General features: G+C 36.7%; 2 protein-coding genes across 4 annotated transcripts; one reads left to right on the forward strand and one right to left on the reverse strand.

The window, feature by feature from the left end:
• The first annotated feature begins 1,958 nt into the window (after nucleotides 1-1,958).
• Nucleotides 1,959-17,760, forward strand: LOC307000271 (nectin-3). 2 transcript variants are annotated; one of them, XR_013798002.1, is made up of 9 exons: nucleotides 1,959-2,201; nucleotides 3,412-3,475; nucleotides 3,710-3,785; nucleotides 5,307-5,636; nucleotides 6,860-7,189; nucleotides 12,722-13,003; nucleotides 13,314-13,419; nucleotides 16,130-16,238; nucleotides 16,369-16,993. XR_013798002.1 is itself a non-coding variant. In XM_079615707.1 (8 exons), the coding sequence occupies exons 2-7, from the start codon at nucleotides 3,440-3,442 to the stop codon at nucleotides 13,400-13,402; spliced, it is 1,143 nt and encodes a 380-aa protein (XP_079471833.1). In that variant the 5' UTR covers nucleotides 1,964-2,201; nucleotides 3,412-3,439; the 3' UTR covers nucleotides 13,403-13,419; nucleotides 16,369-17,760. The 2 variants fall into 2 exon arrangements, 1 of the variants encoding a protein (XP_079471833.1); XM_079615707.1 differs by lacking the exon at nucleotides 16,130-16,238 and having other exon boundaries at nucleotides 1,964-2,201; nucleotides 16,369-17,760.
• LOC307000272 (B- and T-lymphocyte attenuator-like) lies at nucleotides 17,526-23,484 on the reverse strand. Of its 2 annotated transcripts, XM_079615708.1 has the most exons (9): nucleotides 23,439-23,484; nucleotides 23,250-23,313; nucleotides 20,576-20,905; nucleotides 20,435-20,473; nucleotides 18,761-19,090; nucleotides 18,078-18,116; nucleotides 17,881-18,006; nucleotides 17,747-17,787; nucleotides 17,526-17,660 (listed from the first exon to the last, which is right to left on the reverse strand). In XM_079615708.1, the coding sequence occupies exons 1-9, from the start codon at nucleotides 23,439-23,441 to the stop codon at nucleotides 17,571-17,573; spliced, it is 1,062 nt and encodes a 353-aa protein (XP_079471834.1). In that variant the 5' UTR covers nucleotides 23,442-23,484; the 3' UTR covers nucleotides 17,526-17,570. The 2 variants fall into 2 exon arrangements, with proteins under 2 accessions (XP_079471834.1, XP_079471835.1); XM_079615709.1 differs by lacking the exon at nucleotides 18,078-18,116.
• Between the last annotated feature and the right edge of the window lie 669 nt (nucleotides 23,485-24,153).

A 24,153-nucleotide genomic window follows, 5' to 3' on the forward strand; every position in this document is an offset into this window, starting at 1 on the left:
GCAGGAATCACGAGGCATCTTGAGAAAGACACTCGTTGCTCTTTCTGTGAGGAAAAAATGTGTGTCGCGGCGGCGAACACACACACAAAACACACACAAGATAGAAAGGATATTCCACGCCGGAGAAGCGCAGCAGGGAACGGCGGCTGAAGGCGGCGAAGACAGCGGCTTCAGGTAAGGGCTCGTCCTGCTGAGGTGCTTGTTTCAGACGGCTGTGGTGGCTCGAATCCGGTCCTACGATGCGTGTAGCTTCGTGAAGAATAGAAAATCAGAGTGGAGACAGCTATGCTCGTATTTATAGGCCTAGACCACGGCCGTTTCGGAGGGAGGTGACGCAGAGGGCGCGAAGCGCCCTCATTGGTCGGCGTCACTGGCCTCGCATAGGCTGTGCTTTTCTGGCGGAGCAGCCAATGGGCGCGCGATTTGCTCCGCCTAAGGTTGTATGCTACAGAAAAGCGTTTTACATATTTTACAAAATTAAGGATTAATTTTTAGGCTTCAATCTCGAAAAATAAATATCTTTCCCGTAGCGTCGTTTCGACGCAGTAGGAGAGAACTCTACGTAAGAGAACTGAGGACACAACTTTAATAGGCAGATTTCTATGGAAAATATTGTTTGATGTTCACTTCATGCATTGTTTTTTATATGTATACCACTTATTTTTTATTTGATATATATGTTTTCACAATTGTAGAGCTTTTTTAAAGTTTTTTGGGATGGTTAATATTGTGACCTCTTGCTGAGGAAAAGTGCAATAACATGGACCTTCTAACCACAGACCATAGGCCTACATTTAAACAAATTTTCCCCAAAAAGATAAAAAAGTGTATTCTAAAAATCAGATAGGTATACAATTCCTTTAGATTTAACTTTGTAAGTATGTCAATCATGATGAATTTCTTAATTTTTGCTATAAATTAGACTTTTCTATGTGGGACATGTTTTGTCCCGACTCTCAAGAATCAGTGTTCACATATTTGCAAAAAGAAAAGTGAAATATGTTCTGCAATAATATTGGCATGTTATGCAAATCATCCTCATAAATAATATGGTAAACAGAACGAAATAATGTACAAAACTGATATTCTCGTCAATGTGTCCGGCGGAGCAGATATGCAATTAGATAGACAGATAATTAGGGAGATAGGTAGATATATAGATAAATAGATAGATGTATTAATTGTCCACTGGGGAAAGTTGTTTTCATAGTAAACATTTCGTCATCAGCTACGGAATCATGGTATTCATCCATATGCCTTTAGTTTGTTTTATTTTTGATAAACGTAGCCTATGAGTCATGACGTAGGCTATGTCTCAACCATTTAGAAAGCTGCAAGAAATTACATTTGCACTGAACTATTTCCCATTTTCACGTAGATTATAACCGACATCTGTAGCTTGTCATGCAATTAATGGATGGAAATAAAATGCCCATCACAATGCGTAATGACGCACAATGGCTGATCTTGTCCGACCATTTCTTTCTTATTTCGGCCACGGTCCGAGGTTGTGAGGCTCATTTACGGTGTCTGCAACCTAGCTTTTGCCACTCAAGTGCCTTTTTGCCACACTGTGCCCTCCAAACAACATTTCTCTCCTCTTTTCCACCTCGCCAACGTTAACTTCTACTTCACATTGAGTGAAGTTACGTTTTTTGTATTTCCTCTCTGTGTTTGCCATGATTTCGCAATCGATGAATATTAACTTATGGGCGTTTCACTGACTATTTATGGGCAACTATGGGCGTGACATTAAGCCGCAAAAGCTGCGGATTGATTGTGATTTATTAAGGGAAAACTGCGTAGGATGGGCGTCACGTGCGCATGGTTTTATAAATCTGAATATTTCTGTGCGTACGCACGTCCTATGTTTCATCTGTATGCCACTTCTGACGCAAATCCTACGCAAAGTTTTATAAATGAGGCCCCAGGACTGAGATGTTTTTGTATATGGCTCACACCACTAGATGTCGCTGTTAACTCGGTAATTAGTAATTGCATGCTTCCATCCATTGAACGTCACTGGGCCTTTCTAAACACTGATTGCTATGCTTCCCACGATTGGATGGCCAAACTTCCTCACTTCCACTTCCATTCGTATCCCGAATCACACACATGCCAGCATAACTGTGAGGCACAGGATAGGATTTGCCAACACTTGTGTTTTTACAACACGAAAGAACGCAGCCATGCTTTGCAAGGTGAGTCGCATATTTTAAACATTAGGCCTATTAAAAATTGATTTATAGAGTTAATAGTTTATTTAGTAAGTGTTTGCAATCATCTAATTTTCTTTTTAAGTTACAGGAAGAATAATCAAAATGTTACTTGTAGACCCATGCATAAATTATAGGTTGTTTAAGGTCTGCTTATATGTCTGCTCGCTCTTCCTCTAAATTACTCTAGTCAAGGAACTTTTATTGATATTTTATATTATAGTTAGAGCCAGAAAGCATTATAGGCATAGTCGATCTATCTATCTATCTATCTATCTATCTATCTATCTATCTATCTATCTATCTATCTATCTATCTATCTATCTATCTATCTATCTATCTATCTATCTATCTATCTATCTTATTTGACAGATCATGTAATCAGACTGTCATTCAAATCATTATGCCGGATAAACTATAGATCGATCCAACTACACATCTATTTAATTTATCTATATAATATTTGTTAAAAGATGGTTAATGAATGGTAGGCCTATTATAAAATGTTATATATCATTTGTATGATTCAAAATTCAAAGTCAGTTGTTAAAAATAAAGCTAAGCTAGTTCCCTGTGGGTTTCTTACAACAAAAGTAAAAACAAAACAAAAAAACACCCAGCAATAATTATACAGTATAAAAAAATGTCTCAACCGGTCTTTCATTTGAGGTCAGCAGGGGTGTGTGGCTGCCTGGAAGTATTTGCCCCGTGGCCCAGAAATCATCTGCCAGCACCACTCTTTATGTTGGTTTACTGGCAGTGTTTAGCCACAAGTGATTTTAATCATATAGTTTGTGTAAAAAGCAAGAGACGCTATTTCCTCAAGTTAACGTTAGTCTAGACAACAAAGTGTGAGTTTGTTACCCAAACTGTTGTTAAAGCGCCAGAAAGATAATAAACATTGACAGGATGCAGATGGTTAGAGTTTTTCCTTTTCATGCCATAAATAAATCTGGCAAACAATAATACAATTTCTAAAGAATCCAAAAATGCTGAATTGCACTGCGGCCCCTGAGAATGCCACAAATAGTGCACTGAATCCTCAAATTCCAAAACAGACCAGACTCTAGGACAAATATTTTCCTTAAAGTCCGATTTAAACTTGAGCTATATGCTATGACTTCCCTAAATAAAAATAGATCTGTTCACCTGAAGAACCAAAACTTTTTTTTTTATCTTTAATTTCTCTATAAAGCAATGGCTGTTGAGGAGCTGAAGTGCTGATGTGTGGATTGTCTTCTCTTTACAAACCTGTGGCTGTAAGTATGCCATTATTTTTTTTTAGATTTGCTAAGACGTTTTTCAGAATGTAGCAATACTCATTAAGGCGGTACTGGCTTGATTATTTGTTGTAATTAACTATGCCGTTGTGAAATTTGTTTATGTAGAGACTACTTTAATGCACATGGCTAATCTGTTTGGTTAAACACTCTTTGTCTTTCTTAAATATTTGTTTGGCCCATTACTTCATTGACCACACTATCGTCCTGCAGGTCAAGATGAGTGGATTTATGTCTGCAATATCCCTGCAAGTCTGTGTGACACTGATGTTGCTCTCTCGACTTCAAGGTGCCTGTCCAGTCTCCTTTCTGAGCATTAGAGTAAATGAGCTCTGTCCATGATAAAGAACAGGAAAATCTTTTAACATCTACAGTAGTCAACATTTGAAGTAGATCAAAAAAGTGCATCAAAGTTGTCCTAAAACAAGAATGGGTATTGTTCAAAATTCATGTATAACTTTGATGAAATGTTTTGATCCACTTCAAATGTTGCCTGCTGCTGTAGTTTAAAACGTGGGTTCTTAGAAATGCTGGATTTATATGGGTTAGATAAAATGTTATGCCATTTTTTTAAAAAGAAAAAACTAAATTTAGTGAATTTATATTATGTGGTGTAAACATTAAATAAAAAGTAATAACATGTTTCCTTACGCCTTCTTTAGTGTACACATCCTAATCATTATTTTTAAAATTTTGGAGAGTTTCGCCACTTGACATTTTACAACCTTGACACAAAGTCATGAGGGTCGGCAGGAGTCCTTTATGACATAAACATTTTTTACCCTTGCATATATATAATAAAGTAAATATAAAGAATACTAATAATAAAGTATATTAATAAGCATATATATATATAAGTTCTTAATAAGAAATAAAGCTTATTTGTGAAATCTAATAAACAAAGTAAAAGATTATGCCAAAATACTTAGTTTTATTTACTTTTATCTTTTAATCTGTCTTTTTCTTCATTGTGATATAAGGACAGTTATACCACCCTGACATTTTATACATTACACCCCCTTAAAGGAGAACCCCGGTCAATTTTAACATTGAGCTCATTTTTTGTACATTTGGAGTGCTGTCAATACAGAGAACAACGACAAAAATCGGTGTTGCCTACACTGTGTTATCCTCTTTTTAAATTTGCACCCTGTTGACTTCAATGGGGCACGTTATAAACCTGCTTTTAGCCTCTTAACATCCTTAATGTTTTATTACAAGTGCCCAGCCATGTTAGATGATTCCTTCAGAGTGAACACGAGTGAATCTGACTGCAGTAGATGTGAAAGATATGAATAAAACTGAGTTATTTCAGCCAGCGCAAATACCTGTATTTACTTTCTGTTTTCGGTCGAAGTCCAAAGTAGTCGATTGTCGAGTTCACGCGCATAGGTTTAGTTACCTATGATCAGGCGCGTGAACTCGACAATCGACTACTTTTTTACAAAGGAATCATCTAACATGGCTGGGCACTTGTATGACATATCAAAGATGTTAAGAGGCTAAAAGCAGGTTTATAACGTGCTCCATTGAAGTCAACAGGGTGCACATTTTAAAATGAGGATAACACAGTGTAGGCAACACCGATTTTTGTCGTTGTTCTCTGTATTGACAGCACTCCAAATTTACTAAAAATTGAGCTCAATGTTAAAATTGACCGGAGTTCTCCTTTAAAATAACAAAACAAAGTTGAATTCAAAATGTTAAAAATGGCTCATTAAAGAAGAGGTAGATGCATTTATACGATAGCATATTAATACTTAATTATTTAAACATTTTAAATGATATCAGTTTTGTCTATATGTCCTAGGTAAGGTACTTGCACCATCTCATCTGCAGGCGATGGCTGGACTTCCCTTCATGCTGGCCTGCAATATTACAATGAAGACAGGGGAGGCTTTAAAACAAGTACTGTGGTTGGACGTGACAAATACAACTATACTTCACTACGAGCCTGATAAGTATGACCACATCACCAAAGATGGAGTCAAGCTTTCACAGCATACAGCAGGTCAACCAGCTCACACCAGTGTCATCACCATTAAAAGAGTCGGGCCAGACAACGAGGGCTGCTACCAGTGTCTGTTTGATGTGTACCCAACCGGACAGCAGAGAGGAAGGACATGTCTTTCACTTATTGGTGAGGTTTGGTAATCTCTTTCAAACTTAAAAAAAAATATATATCAACAATATATATTATATAGAATTTAAAAGGAAATATCACTCATCAAAGTGTCATGAAACAGAGGAAATGCTATTTTCTAGACCTGCGCTAAGATGGTTTCATAATGAATAACTGTTATTGGTTACTATCACATTGCGCTCACAAGACATTGAAGAATTGTTATAAATAATGCCCAAGCAGGAAGTGGTGAGAACCACTTTTCTGCCTGGCCTCTTTTACTGACAAAAAACTATCATGAAAACCACATGAGTCTTGATCAGATAAATGCTGCCACTGGGTTTGAGATACATTTTATCAGGCTGAGTGTGGTTTAAAAATTAAAGCAATGAGTGTATAACTGTCACACATGGCTGTAGTAAAAAAGCACGCTAAGACGAGTAGCTCAAAAGGAAACAGTCTTTAATATAATCCACAGATGAACACATGAGAAGCTCAGGGGAAAACACAACCACATTACATAGACACCACGGAACACATAAGTGAGAATACTGAGGCCTTAAATTCACACAGAGATCTTTAACGTAACACACAAGACCTGGGTAACTCAATTAATGACTATAGAAATAGACAAGGCAAGGAGAAGCGGGCAAACTAAACCAAAACTCATAAGTTAACTAGACATGTGGATAATCCTGACACTAATGTCATGCATAGTACAGTATTCACTGCAATATGGGCTTGACGTAGTTCACCAAAAAAATTCTGTCATCAATTCCCTCATGTCTCTTCAAGCCTTTCTTCTGTGGAACATAAAAGAAAATGTTTTGGAAAAAAAAAACAATTCAACACTTCGTTTGTGTCATACAGCTTTGAAATGACATTGAGTAAATGATGACAGATTTTTCATTTTTGGGTTAACATATATAGCCTGGTAATACCAGACTCTGCTACTACATTTCCGCGGTCGTTTCGGTTTTCGATTTCTCTAACCTACAATGTAAAACTCGGCGCTTAGCGTCTACGTCACGGCTCTCAGCCCGCCCTCTGTTCGTTGATTGACCCGGCCGTCCGAAGGCCGCTGGAAAACTGAAAGATAGGCTGCTATCTCAGACTGACTACAGGACCGAAATGAAATTAGCGGAAGTAGGAAGTCTGACGTAGTCAGGCTAGAACATATATTCCTAATGGTTAAAGAGCATTTAAAATCTCCTCACTTTTTATTTATTTATTCCTTCCAGCAACTGTGGAACTGATGGACAATAAAACAGTTGTGAGTGGAAAGCCTGTTTCCCTTTTGTGCAAGTACATTCTCAATAAGCGGGTCCAGCAGGTTTTATGGAAAAAAACAGCTGAGCAAGGGGACACCGCCACTGTTGCTTCTTATGCCAAGAATGACAGACCCATCGTTGAGACACCTTTCAAGGGTCGGGTAACTCTAAATCCCTCACTTGGGCAATCCAAGCTCTCCATACACCAGGCTCAGACAGAGGATGAGGGCTGTTACACCTGCGAGTTCCACACGTATCCAGATGGCATCAAGAGTGCAACAGCTTGCTTGTCTGTTTATGGTAAGTGCAAATGGCAGTAATAGCATAGCTTATAGACACATTTATTTGGGTACCAAATAAATTTTATATTAAGTGTCTTTAACCACTGTGTACCAACATTTAAATTAACAATTTCATAAAATGCACTCATTGTGTACATACATGGTTTTACATTGTACTTATATTTAACAAATACCTTCATATAAATACATCTGTAATTATTTTCTGAAATTACATCTATAATTATACTGTTGACCCTTCCCTTACACCTTAACTCGCCCATACAACAAAACCTGTCCCTAACCTTACCCCTATCCCACCTCAATATCAGCAAAAGTGTTTAGCAAAACAACATGAACACAATAAAATAAATAAATACTAAACTTTTCACAAAAAATTTAAACACATAGTTAAAGACACCCAATATAATGTGTGACCTTTATTTGCTTTAAAATAAAGGACATGTATTTGTGTAGTCTCTAAAATGTTTGGAATAAATCAGGAATGCTCAGAATGCAGAATTGCTATAACAAATTAATGTATTTCTGTTTAAGGGTCAATGCCATTTCTTGTCATTATCTATTATTTAGTCAAAATAAAAAGCACACTAAAAATGCAATTCATAAAATAGATTGAATATACATCTTCTATGATAAATGTTTTAAAATTCTGAATTAGTAAACATTTTGATATGTTATAATATCCACAAGGATGTTTCTAAATAACAATGCCACATAATTAAGCTGTTACAGCTATTAAAGGCACATGCATTTCTACTGTACATTTCACTAAATCACACGTGTGGGTTTGGAACATTTTCACACGTACGCACAATATGTAAACACGTGTGCAAATGGCAAATGAATGTGCTTTTTCCATAAGGGTTGTTTGGTTATTTCACAGCCCCCTTTTGTCTGTCTTCCGGGTCATACACAGGTTTTTTTACGTGTATGTCTGAGTGGGTGTATTTGTAAGAAGTGGAGAGACAAAGTGCAAGTGAGGAAGGAAGAAAATGTGTTTGTGTGTGTGTCGTTCACATTTTGCCTACATTGTTATGACCAAATGTTCTTACCTGAAATCAACTAATAAAAAAAGATACTAAATATAAAAGACAAATTAAAAATGAACAATAGAAATCAATGACAAGCCTAGCAAACAGTTATTAAGTAAGAAGTGTTATAAAAACATACCAACCTGAGAAATTCTGAAGACTGTCTTGGTCGCTCTTTTCCATCACGATGTATAAAGACTGAAAACTTCAAGCTTCAAAAAGGATGCAAAAGAACCATAAAAGTATTATAAATGTAGTTCACGCTTCTCAAGGTCTATATTGAAAAGTCAGAAGCCATGGGATAGCTTTGTGTGTCAAACATACCATACCATCTTCTTCCGCTTATCCGGGGCCGGGTCGCGGGGGCAGCAGTCTAAGCAGAGATGCCCAGACTTCCCTCTCCCCACACACTTCCTCCAGGTCTTCCGGGGGGACACCGAGGCCTTCCCAGGCCAGTCGGGAGATCTAGGTCTTCCCTATGGGTCTTCTCCCGGTGGGACGTGCCCGAAACACCTTCCCGGGAAGGTGTCCAGGTGGCATCCGGAACGGATACCCGAGCCACCTCAGCTGACCCCTATCGATGAGGAGGAGCAGCTGATCTACTCTGAGCTCCTCCCGAGTGACCAAGCTCCTCACCCTATCTCTAAGGGATCGCCCAGCCACTCTGCGGAGAAAGCTCATTTTGGCCGCCTGTATCCGGGATCTTGTCCTTTCGGTCATGACCCACAGAGTAGAAACATAGATTGACCGGTAAATCGAGAGCTTCGCCTTGCAACTCAGCTCCTTCTTCACCACGACAGACCGGTACATCGACCGCATTACTGCAGAAGCTGCACCGATTCCATCAATCTCCCGTTCCATCCTTCCCTCATTCGTGAACAAGACCCCAAGATATTTGAACTCCTCCACTTGAGGCAGGAACTCTCCACCAACCAGAAGTGGGCAATCCACCCTTTTCCGACTGAGAAACATACCAAAATGTAAACTTTTTTTTTTACTTTATATGTGACTGAATCGAGTTGCCAGATCTGTCCAATTTGTGAATGAATCATTCAAACCTCTTGGTAACACTTTAGTTTAGAGTCCAGTTCTCACTATTAACTAGTTGTGTCGCGGTTGGTGGCTGCAATGTAAGCACACGATGATGAAGATACTCAAATAGAACTTTAATCCAAGAATCAAAACATTAAACAATAAAGACACAGGGCAAACAAAGGAGCTGACGAGTTAATTAATGAGGGAGAGGTGAATAGGATGAATCAATGAAACACATGGGAAAACTGTAGGTTAAAGGAAAAAAGGCAAACAGACACTGAGCACAATGAAAACAAAGACAAAACAGAACACTGACATTACTCCCCCTTCCTGGAAGGCAAGACCGTGCGTCGAAAAGTGTCCAACCCTGAGGCAGAGGGGCATCCTGGAGTCGTGGCAGGACAGGCTGTAGCCTCCAGGATGGTACTGGTAGTATAGGAAACCAGGGAGGCGCCGGCAGTTCAGGGAGCAGGGAAAGCGCCGGCAGTTCAGTGAGCCTTGACCCACGAGCTTGGCTCGGCAACTATATGGCTGGGGACTATTGGCTTTTGTTACTATTAAGTGTACTCTGGACTCTGGAGCAGGCCAATGGGCTGGAGCAGACTAATGGGCTGGATCGTACTCTTGAGCCAGCTCATGGGCTGGAGCAGACTCTGGTGCGGGCTCAGGGGCTCGAGCCGACACTCGAGTGGACTCAGGGACTGGATCCGACACTGGAGTGGACTCAGGGGCTGGATCCGACACTGGAGTGGACTCAGGGGCTGGAGCCGACACTGGACTGTGCTTAGGGGCTGGAGCCATTATTGACAGTACAATGCTCTCTTGGCTGTGCGCTGGAATTTCCCTCTCGAGAGCAGCCTTGGCAACTTTACTACGATAAATATGTAACGGAGGCCAGCTAGTGAGAGTTGTTCAGGCTGACGACTGCTAGAGAATGCTTTGTTTAACGTCCTCGTTAGTGCACCCACATTGCATGCCAGCGGTCGTGGTTTAAGGCTGACTGGGAGCAGGGCGGTTAGGATTGGAGTGTGAGCTATCGAGGCGGAGCAATGAGGTGAAGGATGTGTTTGTTTGGATTGATGTCATATATTAACAATGTTCAGCAATGACTTTGAGAAATAACATACTGCACCTTTAATAGTTAGTAAATAGTGTGAACTGGACTCTAATAGTGTGACTAACCTCTTTTATGAACATGATTAACTGATAAATCAAAAAGATACAATTTGGACACTACTGGTGCATCCCAATTCGCATATACTATATAATACTACTAAATAGTATTCGAAAATAGAATTAGTACGTCCCAAATTGTAGTATGTTGAAATGAGTGTTCCAAATATACCCGGATGGTCTACTATTTCCGGTCAGAATCCGAAGTGCAGATCAATGCACACTCTAACGGCTAATATTGCACACAACCCATTGTGCGTTGGACGAGGATTCGATTAGAGATACAAACACGAGTAAAAAGTTTTAAAAAACTACAGACATGGAGGATGTGCGTGTCACAGTGTCTGGTGGTTCCCTGGGTTTATCACTAGAGGTCCTCGTTTCCACGGTGTCATTCACGGTTAACTACATTTCCCAGCATTCTGTTCTGCCACTCACCTGATCACTGCACACAGCTGTTTCCCGTCACCTTGTTAGCTTTGTGTGTATATAACCCTGTCTGTGTTAGTGTTTGTCATGGAGTCCTTGTCGTTTATCACACCACTTCTAAGGTCTGTTCTTTGTTTCTTGTTTTCTTGGATTGTTTATACGGATATTGACCCCTGCCTGGACTGTGTTTTGAGTACGGATTTCCCTTAATAAATACTATACTGCATCATTGGATCTTCTATGTCTCTGTGAGTGTGGATCGTGACAGTGCGAGTGCGGCAGTTATGCAGAGAGGTTTAAATAAAGGGGTTTGAGTAATTATATTATCAGTATCTAACCTGCCGAAAATGTATTTATTCAATGTTGTTCACATTATATTTAATCTGTAGCAGCATTGTGAACTTTTGTGAACATTTCTCTCCGAAACGGTAGGAAATTAAGTTAGATTGAATGGAGGATTTTAACTGTGACAAGATGGTTGACAGGGCAGTTTACGGTGACAGGATGCACATAACTAAGCAAAAGAGCGGTCCGTTAAAGATGACGAAGTACCGGTAGTATGTCCCAAAGCTTGTCTACTCTTTTGCTACACACTCAAAAGTATTACTTTTTCTTCACAAAAAGAGTACATACTTTTAGGGCGTAGTATAAGTAGGCGAAAGGGTCGCAGCCTACCTCTCTCTTGGTGAGCCCACCAAAGAGAGTCAGGGCAGAGGTTGTGAGAATTCATATGGACCACATTTGTGATGCTTTTAATGACACTTTGGATAAATGACAGAATTAAAAATGTTGTGTCAACTGTTACTTTAATTTGATGAATTAGTTCCTTGTTCAATCCAAAAATACTAAATTTCGACAGAGATAACCTTTGCTCAGTAGCATTTCCTGTTTCAATGCAGTATCACAATAAATAACATTTTAGACATTATTTATGTCATGCAACTGTTTTACAATGCCGATGTTTGCGGAAAGGGATGTCTCTCTGTTGAAAACATTCTTTTCATTACACAGTAAATTCTACTTCGGATAAAAGCTCACAATCAGGAGCTGACACTGGTTTAATGCTGGGCTGTGGCTGTAGTTTAGGGAATAGTTTGGGATGAGGGCCAGTGCGATTACTGTGTCTCTGTTCCTCTAGAACAGAGCTCCACTGTGTTTGCTTTCTCTCTGTTGATATTCCCCAAACAGTCTGGCTGTTGTCACCAAAAAGCTCTCACAGCCACAAAAATAAAATGGACAGAGCCTCACTTTCCACTCATCTTGTCTTGGTTTGTCTCTTTCTCTTTTATCTGACTTATGTCACAGAGTCCCTTTGATGGAGTCTGCCGCAGACATGACCAACGTCTGACGGCTTGTAATCAGCATAACAACACAAGTGCCTTCTTTTGTCTTCTGAATGAAGCTACCACTTACAATACAACAACAAAAAAGTAAACAAGACCAATACAGTATTTGTAATGGGCATATTTGGCACACTTTGGACTGTTGTAAGGGTTCCCAGCTAAAAAAGGATAGATCCCAACCAAAAGTTCACAAGATATCTCTACAGATTTTAAGTCTGAAGAATTAAAAAGTTTTTTTTTATTATTAGGACTGTAAATTTAACAAGAATTATTGATGCAAGTGGAATCAACAGACAACACCATTTTTAAAAAATGCATCTGCAAAATATTAATTTTGAAAATGGAGAACAAACAAGTTAAAGATAGATACTTTATATTGACACTTAATGCTCAATGTTTTCTTTTACCAAAATAATGTAATGTCTTTGAAGTAATTTGGGGGCTTTTTCTTCACACTGTTAAAAAGATTATAATGTTAATGTCTTACTTAAATATGTAAAGAACTTCATGTTATTTTCCTAGTCCTACCCAAACCTGAGGCCAGTTACGTCACCGTATCGCAGGGCATTGTTGAGGCGAACTGCTCGGCCGTGTCACGTCCTGCAGCAGAGATCTCTTGGAACGTGGAGGGACATAATCAAACACTGGGCCCTGCCGTGACATCATTTTACCAGCTAGGGGACGGAACCACAATGGTGGTCAGTTCCATTCAACTGCAGACTGAACTTCTGGACGATGAACTTGTGAAGTGTGAAGTTCATCATCAGGGCCTTAGGTCTGCCATCTATGTGTCTCTGAATAAACGTGAGTGAAACTTACTCGACTTTTAAGGGCTATACTATATTACATTCTTCTTATTTTTGTCTGTTTTTTTTCTAGACCAGGTCACCAAACTCAGTCCTGGAGGGCCGCCGTCCTGCCGAGTTTAGCTCCAACCCCAATTAAACACAATGAACCAGCTAACCCAAAATTTACTTGACATACTAGAAACTTTCAAGCGAGTGTGTTGGAGTTGGTTGGAGGTAAACTCTGGAGGGCCGTGTTTGGTGACCCCTGTTCTAGACGGTTGGAAATATTAGATTTATGTGGTTAACGGGTTTGTTTTTTGTTACAGCTAGGAACGTCCATGTCATTCTCATTTCAGCCAGCTGTGTGGCCCTTGTGCTGCTCATATGTCTGTGCATCTGCCTGAAGAGGTGCTAACTTCACCTGCTGATATGGTCAGTACAGCAACACAAAAATGTCTGTCCACTTTAATTTTGTGTTTCGTATCAATTTAAAGTCACTATGAAATCAAAATGGACAATTCTATTTTTTTTAATGGAATAATGCAGTATTTATTATAAATTATTTATCCGTGGACATAATTATTTCAAAAAACATTTATGTTCCATCATATCAATCAAAATAACTCCCCCTCCATCTTCTCTTCTCTGATGACTTGTTTACTGACATGAGGGCGGGACAACCTGTCACCCACATGAAATAGCAATAGCAAACAATCCAATCAATTCTTGATGGACAAAATCAAGTCCCATTTTACCATTTGACACGGATATATCTCACAATATAAGGAAATACATTACTTTCACAACTTGTGTTTCATGCCAACTTTAATGTTTTTAATCCCAGAAAATAGAATGTGCTTAGAGTGTAAGGGTGAACACATAAGAATGTAGAAGGTCACATGCAATAATAAGCACAGAAAGAAGATATCCTGTTTACTTTGGATCAATCTGTAAATGTTTTTTGTTTGTTTGTTTTTTTTACTTCGCTTTTGACACTAATGTTTTTTAAATGGTTAAGCAACAACTTCAGAATAAATGTAGCTTTGAAATGTTATGATCACAGGAACATTAATAAAAGCTGGTAGAAGTAAAATCCAAATGTATATTTATTGTCGAGGGACACTTTGAAGGACTAAACTATTTTAGGTGACCATTTAATGCATGTTCAAAATATATAATAGTAAAATGTGTATCTATATGAATATATTCATAATATAAGATGTAAATACTTTTTAGTGTTTTATATATATATATTGTCAGTCCATCCTATTAAAGTTAAAGGCTGCACTATTACAAAATAGTGTTTCCCCCAGAAACCTTTTACAAAGGAGATAATGAAAACAGAAGCTAAAGAAATGTATTGTCGGAAATAGAGAGAGGTAGTGACTCACTTACTCCACACAATCTGTCCCAAGTTTTCCTTCCTGCTTCATTCTTTTCCACTTTCCTCTCTTAAAATATGCAGGTCACCCGAGAGGGTAGAAATAAAAAAAGATCATATTTGTTTTATATTTGACCCAATACAGCTACATTCACATATAGGCTCTAGGGAGAACAGAAACTCAAGACCACGACCTACGTAAAGTCTACATCATTCTGTTCAGATTTTGTTCATTGAACTGTCCTCTTACTCATTTCTGCCCACATTGACTTATAACCAGTTAAGTGGCCCTAAATATATTTTGCTCTGACTGGTCTATGGTTTGAATCTTATTGCATCAGAAAGTTGCACTAAAATATACTTGTTTTCAGATAACATGTATGAGTAAAGTAACAAAGATTACTATAGTGAAACCAAAGCCACTAAGTGTGAAGTATGTTTTACAGAGCCACGTGTATCTACTGAACCACAGGAAGTCTAGGAGTTACCACTTCCTGTATCTTGCAAGAAGCCCTCTCAGCCTCACCTCATTCTATGATTGATGTCTTTTGAGTTGCCATCAGAAACAGGAAATAGTTGTTTAAAAGCATCATCTTTAGTTACTTAAAGTGCTTCTACAGAGTCAAGGAAATGGAAAATGAATTGTGACAAACAAGAGAGGGGAAGAGAGAGACTGGAGATCATTTTATCCAATGGGATTTGATTGAATCGTGAAAAGTTGGTGTTAAAGGGGGTGGGTGAGAGTGGATGTCTGAGTAGCTATGGCTATTATATTTTGATAAAAGATCATGAAGAAAACGTTTCTCCCCTTTGGAAAAACATGCTCTGGTGAATCATTCACAATGAGACCTGTAATGGGATTTAATTTAGATTTAATGTTGACTTTTAAAGCATTTGAATCTCGTTTAAAGCACTCTGATCTAAAAAGCTACAATCCATCTGACCCAAAACTATGTGTTGCTGCTCCTGAAACAATAGTGTCATATAATTTGCATCAAGTTTCCAGGAGAATGGGTTGAGCCTGGTTCCTCCCAAAAGTTTCCCCTCTCATCAAGATGTACACATCTTTGAGCTTTTTCCTTGCCGTTATCACCTTCGACTTGTTCACTAGGGGCATTAAGCAATAAATGTACATTTGAAACTAAATTTTGTTTAATTTGATCAGTATTGTAAATGTATTGTGTGTAAATCCTCCTATAGCAGTGTATTTAGCAGAGCTGCTCATTGACTTCTCTGAACAGTGGAAACACTGTGGCTCTGTGGTGTTTTCAAAATGCTGCTCTGCTTGTTTGAGCGGTAAACCTCTGGCTCAATCAGAAGCAGTTTGAGCTGGACTATTTGTAATAGTAGAGATTTTACTAGTTTGTACAAAGAGAGGTAGACAGGGAAAGGAAAAGGTCATTCATATTATGTTGCACATTTCCATCTCTATTAAAAAAAACTGAATATACTTGTGTGATTTATAGAAGTATTGCAAGATCAAAAATGTGTTTGTTTAGCCTATTTCAATAGACTAAGCAGATAGAAAAGTAAAATTGAACAACATTTTTTGAGTAGAGAAGAAAATATTTTACACCATTAATATTAAAAAAAGAAGCTAATTTTCATTTTTGAAATAGCACCTGTGGAAACTCATTTGCTTAACCAAACGAGTGAAATTATTTAAAATGATTATTCATGCTCATAACGTCATTACGATAAGAGAAGACTAACTTCCATGTTATCCACCTCAAAAGTAGTTTATTTTTAATTCTTTTTCAGTATTGATGTAATCACATGGGAGACAGGAAAAAGGCTCAACTGGAAAAATAAAATAATTTTGTGATTAGATCATTCAACCCAACCTTGTATCAACTTGAGATGGAGAGCAGTGAGTAAAACATTAGCTGTAGGAATTTAGCTAGCTTTATTTGTTGGGGTTAGGTTGAACAGCAAGGGCTTTGGGCTGTGTAATTCTATACATTAACACTTGTCAAATTGTTTCTTTTGTTTTTCTTTAGCCTGACTGAAATGAAAAGAAATGCTGCTATGTTCAGATGTTCGTCCTGACCAAACAACCGTGTGGCCTTTTTCTGAGTCAACGTCTTCTAATATAACTGATATTCAGTCTAACAGTATAACATTATAAAAACAAACATTTAATCACAACACATTCAACATTAAATGCCTTATTTATTATAGACTGTATATTTTAGTAAAGGATTTTTTTCTTAGCCAAGCTGTACTAAATCATACTCTTACAAGTTAACTCAATCTAAGCTGACTTTCTGAAAGCTGATATTCTGTAACCATAGAAAAGTCAATAAACAGACACGTTATTGTTAGATTTATGTTTTGATGTGTGTAATAAAAATAACACAGTTTTATCAGGGGTAACACTCTTTTAGACATGAGCACCCGTTTGGCTTTAGGTGCGAAGTTATTGTCTTGATTTTTGGATTTAAGTATTACATAGTTTCCCACTAGAGGGAAGTACTCTCATAGTTTACAACCCATGTCATTCTGAAATGATTCTGAATATTTCCATTCCCATTTCTATTCACACCTCCATGTGTTTTGTATAAAGTTCTCTGAAATCTTTGAAATAATAAAGTAAACATGCACTTTGTTAAACAAACTGTGTCACTGTCGGCCATAATGTACTGTATTTAAAGTTAGCATTGTTAAAAGAAAAACTTTGCTTTGTCAACAGTAAAGTTCATAATGTTAATACGTTTTGCAAAATGTAGTGTATTTGCACAAGTTATAATTTTCTTAAAGTTGTGTTATATATCTTAACTCATCTCTTTCTGAACACACTTTTTGTGGATGATAGATTTATATCTTAATCATCTAAAAGCAAACATTGTATAGCATCAGAGCCAAGGTGTAGCTGTAGTCCACTTGCTCTTAGTAAATAGCAGCCATAGTCCTCCCTGCGATGCATGTTTGTTAAACATATTTTCTTCATGGTTGTATGAATTTATTAAAGAAAAAGTTTAACAATCAGTGATTAAAAAATAACAAGAGTACAACATATCTGAAGCAATTGTGGAGGAATATATTCCACAGTTTGTCATATTACTACTTCAAAGCAATCGGAAGTGCAATATATGAACTGAATTTCTAAAGTAGATCACAAAAAAGGCCACAAGACATTGCCTGAATATTTAGAAGCATACAAAAGAGCATTCTCTTCTTCTGATGCTGCAGGAATAGTTTCTTAGACACGATATATGACAGAGGTCAGCAGGTCTGAGTTCAGACAGAGATGCGGAGGAAGAAGCTGGTCACTTTTTTGTGTTTTTATGTTCTGTGGAATTGGAAACAGGGCATTTATTAATGCATTATTCAACAGATATAAAGAGTTGCACTGAATAAAATTAAAACATTTGATACCTGATTTTTACTTGCCATATCTTTTCCTGTCGGTTTTCTCCCTAAAATTATTATAATTGTTTTTTATTATATGATCAAAAGAAAACGTATGACTTTAAAGCAACTGTATTAGTTAAAGCACTCAAACCACTCACCTTGGCATCTAACAACATAAAGTAATGTTATAGCCATAACTAATGCCAGCCCCGCTATTCCAGTGCAGATGTACACATATGGCCAGAGCCACTGCAGATCATTCTTTGGAGATGTATTCATGTCACCTATTATTGTAGGCATTGAATAAAGATAAGATAATAAGATAAGATAATAGCATGTATTGTAATGGCCATACTTGTGATGCTTGGAGTTGGTGAAAACTCATCCTGTTTATCTGTTTTATCAGATCTTATCTGCTTATCTGAAGATAAAGCAGAGGAAGAATTTTCCGTAACACTTTATAATAATGTTCATTAAATCAGTAACAAGCATAATGCTTAACAGATCATTAGTTAATATTCGCATAGCTAGAAATATAAGATAATGTGCTTCTTTATGTTTACTAATAAACATATTAGACCTTAAGGATTAACAGATCATTATTTAATGTAAATGTAAATTATTTAATTTTCAATTGAAAACTGATTGAAATCTGATTTGTAAGATTTCTGCTTTCTCATGGACCATCATTAACAGAACTGGCAAAGGCATACAGTGACACTAGAACGTAGTATATTGATGTATTGTGGATGTATTTTAAAATACAAGTGCTATTTTATATACATATGCACATAGGGCCCTATCTTGCACCCAGCGCAAATTACTTTGTACGTCGACGCATGTATCATTTCTATTTTGCAAGTGGAGGCGTGTTTCGACGCAAACGTTCCCTGGTGCTATTTTGTAGTTTGAGAAAACAATTCCGCCACAGGCCAGGAAAACCTAGTCTAAAGTTAGAATCAATAAAATCAATAAAAATTTAAAGACACTAAGAAATAGTTTAAAATGTACAAACAATGAAAAGATATTGTCACTTACCTGTTACAGTGACATTAATAGCATGGCCAATAGAGCTGTCACCTTCTTTACATCTGTATAAACCTGCGTCCTCCTTTGAGATCTTCAGGAAAGTCAGGAAAGCCATCCCTTCATGCTCTGTCATATTCTTCCAATCAGTTGTTATGTAAACTGAGTGATTTAAAGCTTTACAGTGACTTTCATATATTTTGCACCATGAAACTCTTGGGCTCCTGTGACATCCATGTTGAGTAATAGTACAGTTTATCTTCAACTCTGTCATAACACGAGCTCTAAACACTGTGTTTCGTGGCACTCTGATCCTTTGGACACATTGCTGCTCATCAGACCCTACAAGAGTAAAGGAAAACAGGAACTCAATGCATACAGTAGATGAAGATCAAGCAGAGGAAGAACTTTCCGTAACACTTTATAATAATGTTCATTAAATCATTAACAAGCTATTTTGTAGTTTGAGAAAACAATTCCGCCACAGGCCAGGAAAAACCAAGTCTAAAGTTAGTGGCGCGTTTCTAACAGTTGCGCGTGTTATTCATATGGTATTTTTAAAGGGCGCATACTTGGCCGTAATGTAGTGTGTGCACAACGTTGTTGCTTCTCTCATCTACACAGACGCAGTTAATATTTTTGCAAACCATAATTACAAGGGAAAATATTACCACACGAGGGAAATCATTGTGGTGGTGTCCATGAAGATGTGAAAAAATATGCATAAATCTAGCTTACACATTTACCCAAATTACCCAAACCTGTTTGATCAATAGTGGCAAGACACATAGGTATATGAGGACATCTGACAAAGTGGGTTGTCCTTCAAGAACCAGGAAACAAAAATCGAATCTAAATCTAAAAAAAGTAATTTATCCTGCCGGTATAATAGCAACAGCGCCCGAGATCCGCCCACAAAGTTACTTGCATTTCGCATTTGATACTTGCATTTCAGATCGTTAAAATAGGGTCCATACTGTGTTTACAGTGATCAGCTACAACATTAAAACCACTGACAGGTGAATAACACTGATTATATTGTTACAATAAACCTGCGAAGGGGTGGGATATATTAGGCAGCAAGTGAACAGTCAGTAATTGAATTTCATGTGTTGGAAGCCGGAAAAATGGGAAAGTAAAAAGATCTGAGTGACTTTGACAAGGGCCAAATAGAGGTAACACTTTACAATATGGTCTCATTTATTAACATTAGTTAATGCATGAACTAACAATGAGCAATACGTTTGTTACCATTATTTATAATCTTTGTTAAGGTTACTTATTAAAAACCCAGCTGTTCATTGTTTGTTCATGTTAGTTCACAATGCATTAACTAATGTTAACAAATATAACATTTGATTTTAATAATGTAACAGCAAATGTTGAAATTAACATTAACTAATATTAATACTGTAACTATTGTTAATTCATAGTTCATGTTAACTAAAGTAGTTTACTATAATGAAACCTTATTGTAAAGTGTTATCCAAATAGTGATGGCTATTAGGGGTCAGAGCATCTCCAAAACTGTAAGACTCGTGGGTATAATTTCTCTAATTTATATCAAACTTTTCTCCTCTTAACTTCCAGTCCCTATTAACATTCTTTACTGATAGGTTTGTTAAAAAGAACATTGATTGTGCATGTTTCCAGCTGAGATAATATCATGTGTTGTAATGGACATACTTGTGATGCTTGGAGTTGGTGAAAACTCATCCTGTTTATCTGGTAAAAATATTAGCAGATTATTATTATTATCAATAAAAATTTAAAGACACTAAGTAATAGTTTAAAATGTACAAACAATGAAAATATATTGTCACTTACCTGTTACAGTGACATTAATACCATGGCCAATAGAGCTGTCACCTTCTTTACATCTGTATAAACCTGCGTCCTCCTTTGAGATCTTCAGGAAAATCAGGAAAGCCATCCCTTCATGCTCTGTCATATTCTTCCACTCAGTTGTTATGTAATCTGAGTGATTTAAAGCTTTACAGTGATTTTCATAGATTTTGCACCATGAAACTCTTGGGCTCCTGTGACATCCATGTTGAGTAATAGTACAGTTTATCATCAACTCTGTCATAACACGAGCTCTAAACACTGTGTTTCGTGGCACTCTGATCCTGTGGACACATTGCTGCTCATCAGACCCTACAAGAGTAAAGGAAAACAGGAACTCAATGCATACAGTAGATGAAGATCAAGCAGAGGAAGAACTTTCCGTAACACTTTATAATAATGTTCATTAAATCATTAACAAGCATTATATAATGCTTAACATATCATTAATATTCACATAGCTAGAAATATAAGATAATGTGCTTCTTAATGTTTACTAATGAACTTATTAGACCTTAATGATTAACAGATCATTATTCATTGTAAATTTAAATTATTACAAATGTCGTAAAATTTTAATTTATAATGATTTTGACCGATGGTTTACAATGATTAAAAACTTTAATTAATAAATAATTAACAAACATTATATAACTTATTAAAGATGAATGATTAACAGATAATTATTGAATGTAAATAAATGCTCATTAAACTTCAAATCATATAAAAATAGTTTAGTAATTATTTTAAGCACTTCACGCACTATTCATGTTAACATATTATTCATTAAGTTATAACCAAAGTCTGTAAAGGTCATAAATGTGGTCTTCATTGTTAAGTTTGAACCATGTTTCCTTATTCAGTAGTAATTAAATTGACCCTGCACACCAAACCTTATACCACCAAACCTGTCCCTAACCTTTTACACATCAATAACAGCAAGTGTTTTGCAGTAGAATATTAGCACAATAAGTACTTTCTTTACGTAAGTAGGCCTACATATAGTTAATAATTCCTAATATAAAGTGGGACCAGTCATTATTATATTGTTACATTTTCTGTTGAACGTCCGGATCAGCTACCAAACACTTTTTTTTGGATTTGGATTTGTAATCGTTTTGTTTTGCATTTGTAAATGTAAAAAAGTGGATTAGGTAATAGGCTATATGAACTGAAATTGAATGACATTTAGTAGATTTTCAAGAATTGCATGGTCGTATAAATTTAAAGTTTAACGACATGTGTAAACATTATAATTTACATTAAATAATTATATCATTATTATAATTAATCATTAATATATATAATGTATAAACTGTTTAAAAAGTTCATTAGGATCCGTCCTTCAGATTAAACGTAAAACCAAGGTCCTGACTCTCTGTGGTCATTAAAAATCCCATTGCATTTCTCGTAAAGAGTAGGGATGTTGGCCCTTAACAATCATGGCCTCCTAATAATCCCCATCCATTGAATTGGCTCAATCACTCTCTCTCTCTCTCCACTATAGCTGGTGTGTAGTGAGCGCACTGGCGCCGTTGTACTGTGGCTGCCGTCGTATCATCCAAGTGGATGCTGCACACTGGAAAGCGCTATATAAATGCCTCATTCATTCATTTATTCATTAGTAAACATTAGCACATTATCTCATATTTCTAGCTATGTGAATTTAACAATCTGTTAAGCATTATATGTTTGTTAATGATTTATTAATGAAAGTTATTATAAAGTGTTACTATCTGAATTTACATCCTTCACCAAAGAAAAGTAAGATAAGAGGAATTTTTACAAAATCCTTTAAAAAAAATTCAACTATTAAGTATGTTAGAAGCAGTAATAGGAAAACTTTACTGGACACATTTTCAACCTTGCATGTTTCTACAGTACAAATGGTGGAACACGATCTAGTCAAGTTAATTTAATTTAATTTGTATAGCGCTTTTTACAATACAGATTGTTTCAAAGCAGCTTTACAGTGATAACAGGAAAATAATGCAACAAAGTTTGTTTCGGCTTAGCAGCTCTAGAAGAAAATAGTATCATAAGTTCAGTGATGGTTCCACCTATAGTGAATTTTTTTTTTTTTTTGAAAGCTTTTTAGTTTATGGTCCAATTCTCACTTTTAATATTGCATTTTTATTAGTCCTTATAAAGCACATATTAATACCTTATACTGCATTACCATATTCTACATTCCTTAATCCAATACCTAAACTTAACAACTACCTTATTAATAAACAGTAATTAAGAGTTTATTGAGGTCCATTGGCGTAATGCAGTGCATTAATAGAGGCTAATAGAGGCATTAAAAGAGGCTTTAATTGGCTTATTGATTATTTTGGGTATTAATTAAGTCATAGGTTTTTCATATAAATGTTTTATCTAAGAGGGGTTAATTATTTATTTGTGTGCACACAGAGATAACTAAAATATAAACAAAAATGCTGTTATTCAAGTCGTATAAGCAAATATTTACCAGCATGTATACATTATAAATAAAATTATAATTTTATGATTATATATGATAATATTACGTCATTGTCTGATTGTCATTTTTTTCCCCCACTGGAACAAACAGCATTGCACTCATAACATTACATTTAAAACAATGCCTCCCAAACATCACATTTAACCAGTCAGAGCAGATCTTAATACTTACGGTTTGTGGTGGCACTGATGCTAAGCGATAGCAGTAGGAGAGAAACGGCAAGGTTACAGATGATCTGGAAGACACAATAGCCCATTAATTGTTGAACATAATTATCACAAAATGTAAAAGTTAATATACACAAATGAAAGCTGTAAATTTAGTGTGTTAGGACAGGAGTATGTGCTGTACGTCTCTCACCATCGTCTATTTTCTTGTATTTCTTGATTATTATGTCTTCACTTCCTTGGATCATAAGTGCTTTTCACCAGTTGTTTCTCTGCATTTATTTTTATACTTGTTAGTCGGCTTTGTGCCTGTCTCTCTCATTGGCGGTTCTAGACCACTGTAACTGGGAGGGCCGGGCAGGGGCAACTTGTGCTTTAGGGGGTACACTTTAACATTTATCTTAAATGTATAGTTATGTCATCATTTACTCACCCTCATGTCGTTGCAAATATGACTTTCTTCCTTTGAACATAAAAAAATATTTTCTGAGAAATTTCTCAGGTTTTTTTATTTTTTCCATCCAATTGAAGTTAATGAGCACCGAAACAGTTTGGTTAACAACATTCAAAATATCATCTTTTGTGTTTAACAGAAGAAAGAAAGAAACCCTAAATTTGGAGCAACATGAGGGTGAACTAAAACTTTAACTTTTTTATTTTCAGGATTTTTGGAAGTCATTTTTACTGGGTCATAGCCTGGGTTTCCCCATACTGCCTTTGCGCAGCGCGATTTTATTCACTGCCAAAGGCAGTCTGGATACCATGGACCAGATTTTCGCCTCATCTAGGGAACCAATCACAGAACGGCGAGGGAGCAGCAAGACGATGACGACATCTATGCGACACAACTAAGCAGTTTGTTTATATCCATATATACCTTCGACCCTCATGTTTATCTTGCACAAACG

The sequence above is a fragment of the Phoxinus phoxinus genome, assembly GCF_949152265.1.
Source record: "Phoxinus phoxinus genome assembly, chromosome: 6".
In the NCBI taxonomy this organism is placed as follows: Eukaryota; Metazoa; Chordata; class Actinopteri; order Cypriniformes; family Leuciscidae; genus Phoxinus; species Phoxinus phoxinus.